The 15046-nt window shown below is 38.3% G+C and overlaps 1 protein-coding gene across 1 annotated transcript in view; it reads left to right on the top strand.

Moving 5' to 3' along the window:
• Positions 1-15046, top strand: part of LOC118494561 (interferon-induced protein 44-like) — an 83168-nt gene that overhangs the window by 12783 nt on the left and 55339 nt on the right. Inside the window, exons 4-5 of the mRNA XM_035998878.1 lie at positions 1004-1183; positions 2469-2624. Of these exons, the coding sequence (XP_035854771.1) occupies positions 1004-1183; positions 2469-2624 (336 nt within the window). The remainder of the gene's footprint in view (positions 1-1003; positions 1184-2468; positions 2625-15046) is intronic.

The following is a 15046-nucleotide window of genomic DNA, read 5'->3' as shown; positions in this document are numbered from 1 at the left end:
TATTGACCACCGTCACGTCATAATAAACCATAAACTACTGCTCAATATCTAAAGTAAAGTAACAGCTAGCTGCCGTCAGGTACTTGTAAAATGCATAGATAATGTTTAACAGTAAAATCTCAATTTAGCTTGCACCTAAGTTATAACATATTTGTGTTTGCTAACATTAGCAATAACGTTAGCTAGTTCGAGGTGTATGCAGGCTAACCATTAGCTACATTAGCAGCACATTTCCCGTATTTACGAATGATTAAACATGGTCTTATACCTGCAAGTGATGCACGGGCATCATCTCGCAGTTTCTTTCTTTTCTCTGCTCCTGACTCCTGCTGTCTTTTCGAGGCCATTTCCAAAAAAGTTGACTAAGCCTACTCTCAAACTTCATCAGGCGCAATCCAACAGACCACTGAGATAGGGAAGGCACCCACGGGGAGCTTGGGAAGTTCAGTGTGTGTGTTTGGGGGGGTGGGGGCACCATCGTTACTTTCTTGAGCAATTAAATATATCTCTTGTCCTGCCTGTTTTGTGATATACATGCCTAAAAAGTGCCTAATATATCTATACTGAAATATCGGCATTATAATTATTATGACGTAATGTGCGTGGTGGGAGAGGCACGCTGAGGCTATGTATGGCTGTCGTTAATTTGAAAGTTTAAACGGCATTCATTTAATTGCATCATGCTCACTAACTTAACCGTGACTTCATTTAGAAAATAATTTGTGATTTCTTATTCTGAACATCTGAATTTCCCCAGACACGCCCAGGCATGAGACAGGAGGTCTCCAGGCTGCAGCCATACACTCTTGGTGAAACCCCCGACATCATTGTACACATGGGGGCAGTGTTGTCATTCCTTAACCAGTATAGCAATGCTTTTATTTTGAGTTTTGGATTTTGCAGGTTGAGATCAATAATAGTTATGTTGATAGATGTAAAATACATAATAATCTAACATTAAAATGTAATGTCTTTTAACAGAGACAAAGTGGAGGATCTCCAGTATGTGAAGGATTATAACCCTGGAAACGATGACATCAGACATCTCCGAATCCTTCTGTACGGACCCGTCGGAGCTGGAAAGTCCAGCTTCATCAACTCTGTCAGCAGCGTCCTACGAGGCAGAATGACTACTCCTGCTTTGACCAGTGCAACTACCTCTGACAAGAGTTTCACCACAAGAGTAAGAAAACTTTAGATTTCAATGTACATTTTCATATTAAACCTCCAAACCAGCAGCAGTCATTTGTTACTTTGAGTTACGTAATTTGCTCCTTTGAATAATCTGTAGACTTTGCACTGGAAAGAAAGTCAGATAATATCAACTTTATTGAACCCACACAAGGAAATGTAAAACATGTAAATGTTAGCAGGAAAAGGAAGTACACCCATATATGCAGACTAAAAGTAAAAGATTTGGGGCCTCAGGCCAACTTTCTCTTGGCCCATGAGGCTGTACAGACTCTGTTGGGCCTTTTGCAGTGTGGCTGGCCTATGGTCTGTTCCTTGTGAATATTTACCCCTAGGTATATACATGTGTCCCCTCTCACCACCTGGAGCCAGTTGGTCAGAAAGTCCAGTATCCAGTCACAGAGCAGGCTGTTCTTATGACCCATTCATACAGAAAAGATATGGAAAGTAAAGCACTGTAATTAGTATGTCGGGGTGCTAGCAACATGGAGCTGCTGCAGCTACATGAACAAGACTTAGCTAAAACGGCAGTTGTGGGGGCATGATCTAAAGAGTGACTTTGTGCCTCTTAACAGACACAAAATACAATTAAAATGTCTGCGCAACATGAACAGGGCCCTTGATGATGCGTTTTGAAGTCAGACATCCTGCCCGTAGCAGAGTTGGAGCTCTACACGTAGCTGCAGCAGATCCGTGATGCTAGCACCGATTCGGCTAGTTTTTCTTTCTATCGACTGTACTAGCATATTTATAGCGATCAAGATTAACATAAAAATTGGCCGGAGTTCTCCTTTAACTGTTAGGAATGCTGTCAGGACCATCACAGTGATGTTTTTGTGGCTAAAGTTTTACGTAGGCATAACACTGACCTGTACATTTGATCTTTTATATATTATTACTGCAAATTTGTTTTTAATATATATGTTTTTAAATTGTCTAGATAATATATGTTGTTTGTATATCTGGAGTTTGTAACAATAATAATTTCCCCCTGGGATTATTAAAGTATTTCTGATTCTGATTGTCATAATTTCGTAAGATAGACACATTTTTGTTTAGTTTTCCCCCACCGGGAATCGACCACATGTCAAAGTGTCCCTGAGCAAGACACCAGACCTTAATTTATTACCCAAACTGATCTGGAATTTGAGATAAACATAAAAACATGATTAATATTGTTGCATCCAGGGATGTTTTACAAAATAAACACTGCAGGACCCAAAGTCTGTAGATGGCATCATTGTGATTAACAGTCATTTAATATTTTTGTGTTACAGTATGAAACTCATAGAATCATAAAGGAAGGAAGAGGACAGTCAAAGACATATTATCCTTTCATCTTCAATGACGTCATGGGTCTGGAGAAAGGGGGTGGAGTTTGTGCTGAAGACATCATACTGGCCCTGAAAGGACATGTGAAGGAGGGATACAAGGTACAACTGGGACATTATTAAACTTTCAGTCTCACATTGCCAGACATATCTCCCAGTGCTGCAGACAGGTCACAGAATGTTGATTTTGAACTTAAATATTAACGTAAACGTAAAATATTCACTGACAACAAAAGTTCTGATTCATTATGTCCACTAGCTAGGACCTTCGTTGGACCTCATGCAGCAACATTCTCCTTACTTCCTGTTAGAGAAAAATAAGAAAAGTAAACTCCAGATTCAATTCAATTCAATTTTATTTATAGTATCAAATCATAACAAGAGTTATCTCAAGACACTTTACAGATAGAGTAGGTCTAGACCACACTCTATAATTTACAAAGACCAACAATTCCAGTAATTCCCCCAAGAGCAAGACTTCAGTGTGACAGTGGCGAGGAAAAACTCCCTCTCAGGAAGAAGACCCAGGCTCTTGGTAGGCGGTGTCTTTGACGCTGCTGGTTGGGGGTGTGATGAACAGTGGCAATAATAGTCACAATAAAGATAATGGAACAGTGACTAGAAATAGTAGTTGTAGTAGTTCATGGTATAGCAGGGCACTGCAGGGTCTCACAGGACGTAGCAGGGTATAGCAGGATGTAGCAGAGCACTGCAGGGTCTCACAGGACGTAGCAGGGTATAGCAGGATGTAGCAGAGCACTGCAGGGTGTAACAGGACACAGCAGGGCGCGCAGCAGGACCACGGCGACAGGCTGCAACCATTATTTAGGGGCCACCCTAATCCAAGGAAACATGCTGGGGGAAGAGAAAACATAAGGACTCCGGGGAATAGGTTCCCCAGAGCTAGGTTAGTAACAAGCATTTCTGGAACATGGAAGCACACAGATGGAAAGAGAGAGGAGAGAGGAGCTCAGTGTGTCAGAGGAAGTCCCCCGGCAGTCTAGAACTATAACAGCATAACAAGATATGAAGGAGCTTGACCATTTAGAGCTTTGTAGGTCAGAAGAAGGATTTGAAATTCAATCCTGGATTTCACAGGAAGCCAATGGAGAGAAGCTAATACAGGAGAAATATGATCTCTTTTCTTAGTTCTTGTCAGAACACGTGCTGCAGCATTCTGGATCAGCTGGAGGGTCTTGACCCTTGTGTTGTCTTCCCATCAACCTTGAAAAAAACTTTTTTTTCTCGACATTTTTGACGCCTTCTTTTCAGAGTTTGTTTTTGCTTTTTTCAATGTTTTTAAATTGTAAAATGTTTCTTCTTCTTCTTGACCCGAAGTCAACACAAGGGTTAAGGGACTTATTTGAGCATCCTGATAATAAGGAATTACAGTAGTCCAGCCTGGAAGTAATGAATGCATGGACTAGTTTTTCAGCATCGTTTTGAGACAGGCAATACTCCTGTATTATTTTGCATCATCAAAAATACAACATTTAAATGATTAAATGTTTTTCTTAACTTCAATATATATATGAGAGTAAATATTAAATGAATATGTGTATACCATTGTCTCAGTACGTTACTCATAATGTACATCATTTAAGTATTCACATCAACATTAAACATGTTCATCTAGATGTTAGTCTTAATCATAATCTCTGTGTTAAAGTTGTTGATACATGGTTTTAATCATCATGGTTTCAAACCATCTCAGCACTAAACCCCACCAACTTTCACAGTTCACCAGGAAAGATGCAGCAACTGCAAAAAACTAGAAAAATACAAATTAAGGTATTTCCCTTTTCAAACCAGGTCTCTAGGAAGTCTTTGAATGGAACATTTTATGCCTTTATTTACCCAGAAATAGTTTACTGATGTTGATGTCAGGCTTTACCTAAAACCAAAGTTATTTTTATCAACTTTTTGTGAGATGGACCCGACTGACACATACGAGGCTCTGGGTGGCACAAAACAGAACTCCAAAAAGCATTATTTGTTCTTTTATCAATATTATCACTTGGAAAAACTTCTACTCATAGTAGTTAGTCATTATCAATAATTATAAAACAGCATTTCTTTCCCTCATTCTGGTTTAACTCTATAAACTCCAACAATACTAATATGCTGAAAAGGAAAACTGTTTTTTGGAAACTGTTCTCTTTTACTCCTTAAATTACTTTAAAGGTTGTGTTTTAGCAAATAGTGCAAGTCAATCAAAACAGAACTAAATTTTCTTTAGAGTAGTTTTAAAATCAAAAAATGATGTGAACACTTTATTTATTATTGCTACTATATCACTTTATTTATTATTGCTACTATAACACTTTATTTATTATTGCTACTATATCACTTTATTTATTATTGCTACTATAACACTTTATTTATTATTACTACTATATCACTTTATTTATTATTACTACTATATCACTTTATTTATTATTGCTACTATATCACTTTATTTATTATTGCTACTATATCACTTTATTTATTATTACTACTATATCACTTTATTTATTATTACTACTATATCACTTTATTTATTATTACTACTATATCACTTTATTTATTATTACTACTATATCACTTTATTTATTATTACTACTATATCACTTTATTTATTATTACTACTATATCACTTTATTTATTATTGCTACTATATCACTTTATTTATTATTGCTACTATATCACTTTATTTATTATTACTACTATATCACTTTATTTATTATTACTACTATATCACTTTATTTATTATTACTACTATATCACTTTATTTATTATTGCTACTATATCACTTTATTTATTATTGCTACTATATCACTTTATTTATTATTGCTACTATATCACTTTATTTATTATTACTACTATATCACTTTATTTATTATTACTACTATATCACTTTATTTATTATTACTACTATATCACTTTATTTATTATTACTACTATATCACTTTATTTATTATTGCTACTATAACACTTTATTTATTATTGCTACTATATCACTTTATTTATTATTGCTACTATATCACTTTATTTATTATTGCTACTATAACACTTTATTTATTATTACTACTATATCACTTTATTTATTATTACTACTATATCACTTTATTTATTATTACTACTATATCACTTTATTTATTATTGCTACTATATCACTTTATTTATTATTGCTACTATATCACTTTATTTATTATTACTACTATATCACTTTATTTATTATTGCTACTATATCACTTTATTTATTATTGCTACTATATCACTTTATTTATTATTGCTACTATATCACTTTATTTATTATTACTACTATATCACTTTATTTATTATTGCTACTATATCACTTTATTTATTATTGCTACTATATCACTTTATTTATTATTACTACTATATCACTTTATTTATTATTACTACTATATCACTTTATTTATTATTACTACTATAACACTTTATTTATTATTGCTACTATATCACTTTATTTATTATTACTACTATATCACTTTATTTATTATTACTACTATATCACTTTATTTATTATTACTACTATATCACTTTATTTATTATTACTACTATATCACTTTATTTATTATTACTACTATAACACTTTATTTATTATTGCTACTATATCACTTTATTTATTATTACTACTATATCACTTTATTTATTATTACTACTATATCACTTTATTTATTATTGCTACTATATCACTTTATTTATTATTGCTACTATATCACTTTATTTATTATTACTACTATATCACTTTATTTATTATTGCTACTATATCACTTTATTTATTATTGCTACTATATCACTTTATTTATTATTGCTACTATATCACTTTATTTATTATTACTACTATATCACTTTATTTATTATTACTACTATATCACTTTATTTATTATTACTACTATATCACTTTATTTATTATTGCTACTATAACACTTTATTTATTATTGCTACTATATCCCTCCTATTTGAGTCATGACAAACTCATGACTCAATAAGCAGCATATATAAATAATCTGTTTAATGGTTTAGCCATTAACACTGTCCTGTGTTACACAGCAAAAACCCTGTTTATCAGCCACAGAAGTTCAAAAAGTATTTTTTTTTTTTTAGAGAAAAAAAAGTGTTTTCAACGTCAACATCAACTAATTTAATTTAGAGAAGTTTGTGATATAGCAACTCAAAAACTCATTTAGAGTACGATATTAAATGAACTGTTTTCAGGATGAAATCTCATCTCAACCTGTATCTATTTAATATAACCTTTAAACTAAGACAAATTAAACTAAGTTATTGTTCATTTCATTTTTATCTTTAGTTTGCAACCCAAAGTAAAACTATTTACTATCTGGTAGTTCTAAGAATCTTTATGAATCAAAGTTTTTAGGCCTATAGAGCAAAACTAAATACTTCTAATTTGACATCTCTTCATCCAATTTGTTGCCTGTTATGGAAAACATATCACATTCTATAATTTATGACAAAAACTTGTCTTCAAAATCATTTCTATAAACCAAAGTTCCACTTGTACAACTCATATTTTGTTTTAGCTTGTGTGTGTGTGTGTGTGTGTGTGTGTGTGTGTGTGTGTGTGTGTGTGTGTGTGTGTGTGTGTGTGTGTGTGTGTGTGTGTGTGTGAGTGAAGCTCCTCCTCCAGCTGTCCTCTCTCAAAGAAAGAAGGATTTCTCCAGGGTACATGTAAACACACTGTTATTCTTTAACTGCTCTATGGCATCATTAATTAAAGACTCAATGTACCCCTGACAGAGGTGTGTCAAGGTGTACAGCTTACCATCAACCAGAACTATAAAACCATATTTTACTGTCTTTTCCACTGAACACTGAAAAAGAAAAACGTTAGACAGAACAACAGAGAAATAAAACATTTAACATCCCCTGGAATCCCCAGCTGAAGGTTGTTTTTGGTTTGGGAAACTTTGGGTGCTCGAGCATAGACCGCTGCATTTACTGCTTGGAGGTCCTGAACAAAAACATAACTTCAACATTTATAATAAGATGATTCTCCTTATTTATCTTTACTGAGAAAATAAGTGTACGTACATTACAGGAGAATCTAAACATGGAACAATAACTCCATCCGTCAATAAGGAGTTACCCGGTCGGATTCTGTCGATTGCTTCCTGTTTTAGCGTGCACTGATGTTTCTGGGGCCTGTAGTCCGAACGCAGCTTAATGACTACAGGTTGACAATTTTTATCAATCCACATCACATTTGTGTGTTTGTCCAGAGATGACGCTGTACCTGAGACAAAAAGTGGTGAAACATCAGTAGATAAAATGTCTTTTTGTTTTTTTTTACCGTGCAAATATGTGTATTTTGTACGCATAGGTTCACTCAATATGTAAACACTGTGACTACAAGCATACACTGTTGTACGGGTTTTCTGTAATCTCCTCGTCGATGGAGAAAAAGAAAACACTATTTATCAGCAGTGTCAGTCCAGTCAGTCAATGTTACAAGTAGTCACAAGGTGTCCTGAGTCTGTCTCCTCTTCTGTTGGAGACAAAGAAACATGAATGTGAGCTTTTGAGTTAGAAATTCTGAAAAACTTATTTAGTTTATCAGTCAAGGTAACAGCCACTGCACATGTGTGTATATGCCAGTTAGACAGAAGAAAACTCAAGCTCATCCTTTGAATGTTCAAAAACGTTTCAACATAATCTTCGTCAGAGTCAAGGGTGACAAAAGAAATGCAATGTAATATTTGTGACTCCTTAAGCTCAGCTACAGGTGTCACAATTTGTTCACCGTAGTCAGGAGATTAACAGACTGACATGGTACATGTCCCATTCATTTGTAAACAAAATGCGTACTTTTAGACTGTAACAAAAATATATCAGCCAGAGTGATTTTTATCAAGAGGCACAACCTTAAGGGTAGGAACAACTCCAATTCAAATATCCACATCAAATCTCTGTCCAATAACTTTACAGGACACACAGGTGAAAGGAAAAAGAGAATTAGCATTTTCCTTTCTCGTCTAATTCAGGATCCTAAGGATCTGAATATACACAAATCATAAGAATGGTGAACTTTTCTGAGATAACCATTCCACAAATCATTTCTATAAGGGGAAAAAAAAACTAGTTTACCAGAGAGCTTCTGATTTAAAAAACAAAGATTTTTAGCAAAACCCAAATTGTTGCTCCTGAATCAACTAATAATTAAATGTCCTTCCCTTGTATAATTACCACCATGGTAATTTGTATACACATCAGATAAAATACATTGAATAAGTTGGCATATCTTTTTCTGTTCAATGTGCTGTATTGCGTCTAATAATATCTGTCTATCGTGTAGGGGAGTGTTTGTAGCGTGCAAGAAAGCATATCTTCGTTTGTCTTCATGTGTATGTACGTGTGTGTCTGTGTTACCGTCCTCAGTCGTTGTGAACGTGGTTTCCATCCTCTCAGCACTTCCACCATCCCATCCCCCGCCACCTCTCAGACCTCATACCATTGGGGGTCGTTGTGTTCCCTTCCAGACGAATCCCTCCTGGGATGATGACAGTTATACGACCAATGTCCCTTCTCTCTGCAGTTGAAACGTGTCTTTATTCGCTGCCGGAGTGTTCTTATGATATTGTCCTCTTCCTCTTCCTCTTCTTCTGATTCCTCTTCCCCCACGACCTCTGAAACCACCTGTGCCTCTGCTTCTCCCAGCCATCTCTGTCATGGTTTTCAGCAGTCTCAGCTGGGCCTCTTCATTTTTCCTTTGTCTTTTCCTCTCAGCTTTTTCAGCTGTCTGTTCATTAACAACCTCAATGAGAAGCTCAGTGAGGCGAGCACCTGAGTCTTTGTAGGTGGGCAAATGGCTGGTGGCAGTTCTTATGTCAGTGTCTGTCCAGGGTCTGTATCCAGCCCCTATCTCTTCTCCTGTCATGGTACTTAGAACACGGGGCATGTGTAATCCCCCTCTTCGTCCTCCTTGTTGTGGAGGTGCTGAGGCAGACGATTGTCCAGCATCCTTGCATCCTTTCCTCTCTCGGCGGCGGGTGGTATGGTTGTGGCGAAGGCTGTCGAGGTGGAATTCCACGGCACTAGAACTCAAAGAGGAGATTTGCATCAGTATTTTCCCTCTTTTCTATGTTTTCATCAGTGTCATGAATGTCCCACAGAGTTAATTGTTCTTCAGTTATTTTCTCTCTCTGCTATCAGCTTCTCTTATCCACATATTAAAACATTCTTTGTTTTCTTCGATTTGTTTTTTAAAACCTCTGTTTTAACCGTTTTCTTGCCTTTTTGCCTTTTCTCTTCTTCTAAATCAAGTTTTAACATTCTTAATTTATGGGTACTAAACGTGCCCGCTGGCGGAAAATCTAATTTCTTTGACCAGTATTCCAGATATTTTGTGCAGTCCGGTCCATATTTTTTTACCATCTCACCCACAATGGGTCCAGATGTCTCGCACGGCTTGGAATCTTCGTTTCCCATAGTGACAGAAGCTTTAGTATACTATTTTTCCTTACAATCAATAACTTGTTTTTAAACTATTTTATTTCCTCTGCAGTCTGTCTCTAATAGTCAAGAACTCTGTCGGAGTATTGTAGACTATTTTTTATTTATTTTTCTAAGGCTTTCAACTACCTTTAGTTTTCTCAAAGGCTTTTGCTGTTTTTTTTTCTTTTAACTAGAACCCCAAAAACAAAATCAAAAGAAACTAAAAGGTACCAAATTACTCAATTTCCAAATGTCAGTATTTGTTTCATTTATCCTCTTCAATAATGATTTTGCAAATCTTCATTACTTAATTTGTTTAGCAGTTGTTGCTTGTTCAGAATGTTTGTTCAAAATCTTGAATTCACAATCCAGCTGCATTTAATCAATTTTGATCTTACCCGATGAAATTTCTTCCTGTTGGTTTTAGATCGGAGTGGAAACAGTGAAGAGTTCTCCGTGGTCCTGACCCCCTTCTTCTATGCACCTAACCTTTTTGAAGGTTTCGCCCCCCGCGAGGCGACGATTTGTGCCCTGGCTGTACCGGGTCCTCGCGCCCCACGGCGATTTTCTGTGTCCGCATCCACCACCTGCGCCCGCCAGCGGCAGCTTGTAGCAGAGAACCCGCGAGTTTTCTGGTAGCAAGGGACGTGCGTACTCCACAACCCCGATACACCAACCATAAGCGCCCGCTTTGCGGATACCCCACGTCAGCTCCCCTGCGTTTTCTTACCCATTTGCAATGCCGGCCGCACGGTCACAAAAGGCCGCGTGGTGTTCGTGTGAAAGGTCTCTTCNAAAGTTATTAAGAAGTGGTCTGATAATAAAGGATTCTGCGGAAATACTATTAAATCTTCATATCTGCCATATTCCAGCACAAGGTCGAGGGTGTGGTTAAAACAGTGCGTGGCCTCATGCACACTCTGACTGAAACCAATAGAATCTAGTAGTGAGTTGAAAGCAGTACTAAGGCTATTACTGTCAACGTCCACATGGATATTAAAATCACCTACAATAAGTATTTTGTCTGATTTTAGGACTACACATGATAAAAACTCTGAGAATTCAGATAAAAATTCAGAATATGGACCTGGTGCTCGGTAGACAACAACAAATATAATAGGCTGTACTCTACAACTTTCCATGTTGGATGCTGAAGATTAAGAACGAGCTTTCAAAGAGTATAATTAGTTTAGGTTTAGGATTAATTAACAGGTTTGAGTCAAATATGGCTGCAACTCCCCCTCCTCGGCCTGAGCCTCGTGGAATTTGAGTATTAATATGAGTGGGAGGAGTGGCTTCATTTAGACTGACATACTCTTCATGGCCCAGCCAGGTTTCAGTTAGACAGAATAGATCAGTTTGATTATCTGATATCAATTTGTTTACTAGTATTGCTTTAGAAGACAGAGATCTGATATTTAATAGTCCACATCTAATTTTCCTATCCTGTTCTATCATTGCAGTTAATTCTAATTAGGTTGTTAAGTATTGCCCCTCTTTTGTTTACCTTTGATTTAACTGATCTGAGTCGGGGGACAGACACCGTGGTTATTAGACTGTGAGTGGGTGACTGCTCCAACGGAAGCACAGAGGAGCACGTAGCACTGCACCTCTGATTACTAATATCAAACTTGGGTTGTCATGGTTTATGACCGAAAATAGACTCGGTCAGATTTTTTGATATGAGAGCAGCTCCGTCCAAAGTGGGATGAATGCCGTCTCTCCTAATCAGACCAGGCTTTCCCCAGAATGCCCCCCAGTTATCTACGTAGCCCACATCATTAGCTGGGCACCACCCTAACAACCAGCGGTGGAAGGATGACATGCGGCTGTCCATGTCATCGCTGATCAGGTTTAGCAGGGGTCCAGAGAAAACTACTGAGTCCAACATTGTCTTTGCATATGCACAAAGTGACTCAACATTCATTTTAGTGAACTCCGATTTGCGTAATTGGGTATCATTACCACCTACAGTACGTGAAGTATGATCTTACTGTGTTTACGGTTATTTTATTTCAGCCAGCAGCTTTAGATGGGATTCTATATCGCCCGCTCTGGCTAGTATACATATATCTTGTCATAAGGAGAGGCAGAGGATAGCTAAACCATCTGACACACAGAGCAGAGAGCAGGAGAGCGAGACTCAGCATGATAATGCTAGCTAAAGTAGCACAGCGTTTAACAATGTGAGACGCAGCGAGACGGTCGCTGGTAAGACGAAGAGAACTATAAGTGCTTGCTACTACTGGAGAGTTAATGAAATACAGCCACAATAGCCACTAAATAAACAGCAAGAAGGCAGAGGTGAGTAAGTTTGCTAGAGCAGCAAACTAGCGTCGTAACACGGGAACAGCGGAAGTGAGACAACACGCTGACCGTAAACGGTCAGCACACGTCATCATGCCTGACCAGATGCATCAGACAGTCTTACAGACCCTGCAGATCTGCTTCTACCAAGCGTGGCTGAATGTAAATCCCACTTGAACATGACTGTTTACCGTAAACACGCAGTTATAGGGCCGGGTGTGTGTGCTGATGTGCAATTCGCTGGCATACGCCAAGAAACTGAGAGAGCACCACGTGAAGAACTCAGCAGTAGTGAAATGATCTACTTCTATTAGAGTGTTAATTGGTTTCTTTAGGGATAGGAATAGCAGTAGAAGTAGAGTGCTAAGCTCAGGAATACTGCGCTCTTTTAGTGGTACAATTCGCGCATCACACTTCTGACCTGCCACAATGTATGGCACTGACACCTGACCAGCCTCATTAGAAGACGCTCACTGAGGTGCATGAGCATTTACTACGTTACACAACATGCGCTCTAGAACTAAAGTCTTTGTCTGAAACTAGCTAGCTTAAGATAGAGATAGAAGTGCAGTTTGGTTTCCCTTCTGGAGCTGATATGGACACATTGTCTCCTGTTTATTTGTGTTCACGTGTCTCATGCATTTTGACAACACTGTTAGTTTACCATGTCATATTAATGTGTGTTTGTATCTTTTCCAGTTCAACGTGCATCTCCACTCTCTGAGTGATCAGGCTACACCCTCGCGCCGTCTCAGAGACAAAGTTCCATGTCTGGTGTGTGTGTTTTACGCTAATGCAGACAGACGAAATTACAGACTCAGTTCTGAAGAAGATGGCAGAAATCAGAGAGTTAGCCAGTGACCTGGGTAAGAATATAATATACTTGGCTTCAGAAAGTATTGAAACTGTTTATTTTTAGCACTTTATTGTGTTGGTTCATTTAAAAAAAAATTCTAATTTATTTAATATCAAAACCTGAATCTCTCATTTAAGGAAGTATTCAGACCTGTTATTCAGTACTTTGTAGAGTCCCTTGTACAGTAATTACAGCATTGAGTATTCTTGGGTAAAGTGTCAAGCTTTGCACCCTTGGATTTGGACAGTTTATGCCATTCTTCCTGGCAGATCCTCTCAACCTCCTTCAGATTGGATGGGAAGCATCTGTGAACCCACCATCTTCAGGTCTCTCTACAGATGTATCAGGTTAGGTCCTGGCTTTGGCTGGGCCACTCAAGGAGAGTCAGAGACTTGTCCCGAAGCCACTCAGGCAGTGTCGTGCGGAGAGATGAGACGCGCTGAACCTGAGTCTTAGTCAAGACACTCTCTGTTATTTGGCTGCAGTTAATCTTATCCTCAGTCTGCGCAGTATCCCAGGTCCCCAGCCACTGACAAGGACGCACCCCATTAGATGATGTTGCCTCTGCACTAGAGCGTAGATGTCGACCCCGAAACCAGCCCGCACTCGACCGAGCCTGTGCACGTTGTGTCCAGCCCGGCCCGCGATACAGTTACCTGTATTAGTGAGCCAGAGCCTGAGTTAAACATGAACATTTTTTAGATGTGGGTCCGAATATAACACTGACATGCTCACAACTGCAATCAGAGTGTTAAGGTGTGGGTGTTCAGTCTGTAGTGAGGTCCAGTAGTAGAGAGCAGAGGTGGATGCAGGAGTGAAGTGGCAGCGGGAGTCAGGTCCAAAAACTGTAGCACAAGAGAAAACAGGTCAGGACAGCAAAAAACACAAACACAGCAATGTAGCGTGTTGAGTCAGCAGCGAGACTACATGGTCGTCTTGACTATGATCTGACGATGAGTGGCAAGGTTGACCGGGTATTTAAGCTGAGCGTGATTATGGTGATGAGCTGCAGCTGGAACCCTGACTTCAGCCACACCAGACTTCACTCCTGCAATTACAGACGTGGGGAGGGGGAGAGGAGAGACAAAGCTACCTGGCAGTTGCAGGCCTAACACATAAATCTGTTCAGAATTATCTTAATGAATAATGCACAAGGACGAAGCATGTAAACTGTGTTGTTAGTTATTCAGACTGGAATGGATCACAAATGGATCCGAATGAAGAAACGTAAAACAAAACTCGACCCTAGCTGCTCCCTCAGCTGAATAGTGAGGGGAACAGATCAAGACATCAACATAATCAAAGACCTGGAACTATATAGGAGACTTCTGGTCTCATCACCTAATTAATACTGTCCTTCACCACGGTCTCATCACCTATTAATACTGTACCTTCACCACCGTCGCCATCACCTAATTAATACTGTCCTTCACCACGGTCTCATCACCTAATTAATACTGTCCTTCACCACGGTCTCATCACCTAATTAATACTGTCCTTCACCACGGTCTCATCACCTAATTAATACTGTCCTTCACCACGGTCTCCATCACCTAATTAATACTGTCCTTCACCACGTCTCATCACCTAATTAATACTGTCCTTCACCACGGTCTCATCACCTAATTAATGACTGTCTTCACCACGGTCTCATCACCTAATTAATGACTGTCCTTCACCACGTCTCATCACCTAATTAATACTGTCCTTCACCACGGTCTCATCACCTAATTAATACTGTCCTTCACCACGGTCTCATCACCTAATTAATACTGTCCTTCACCACGGTCTCATCACCTAATTAATGATGTCCTTCACCACGGTCTGCATGCCGACGCACTGGCCACACCACCCAGAGCTACGGGAGAAGCTGGAGAGGCAGGCTTTTCCCTACCCAATT

The sequence above is a fragment of the Sander lucioperca genome, unplaced genomic scaffold, assembly GCF_008315115.2.
Source record: "Sander lucioperca isolate FBNREF2018 unplaced genomic scaffold, SLUC_FBN_1.2 Unpl_4, whole genome shotgun sequence".
NCBI classification, from domain to species: Eukaryota; Metazoa; Chordata; class Actinopteri; order Perciformes; family Percidae; genus Sander; species Sander lucioperca.
The sequence above is the reverse complement of the archived record's forward strand: the minus strand, read 5'-3'. Positions and strand labels throughout refer to the sequence as shown.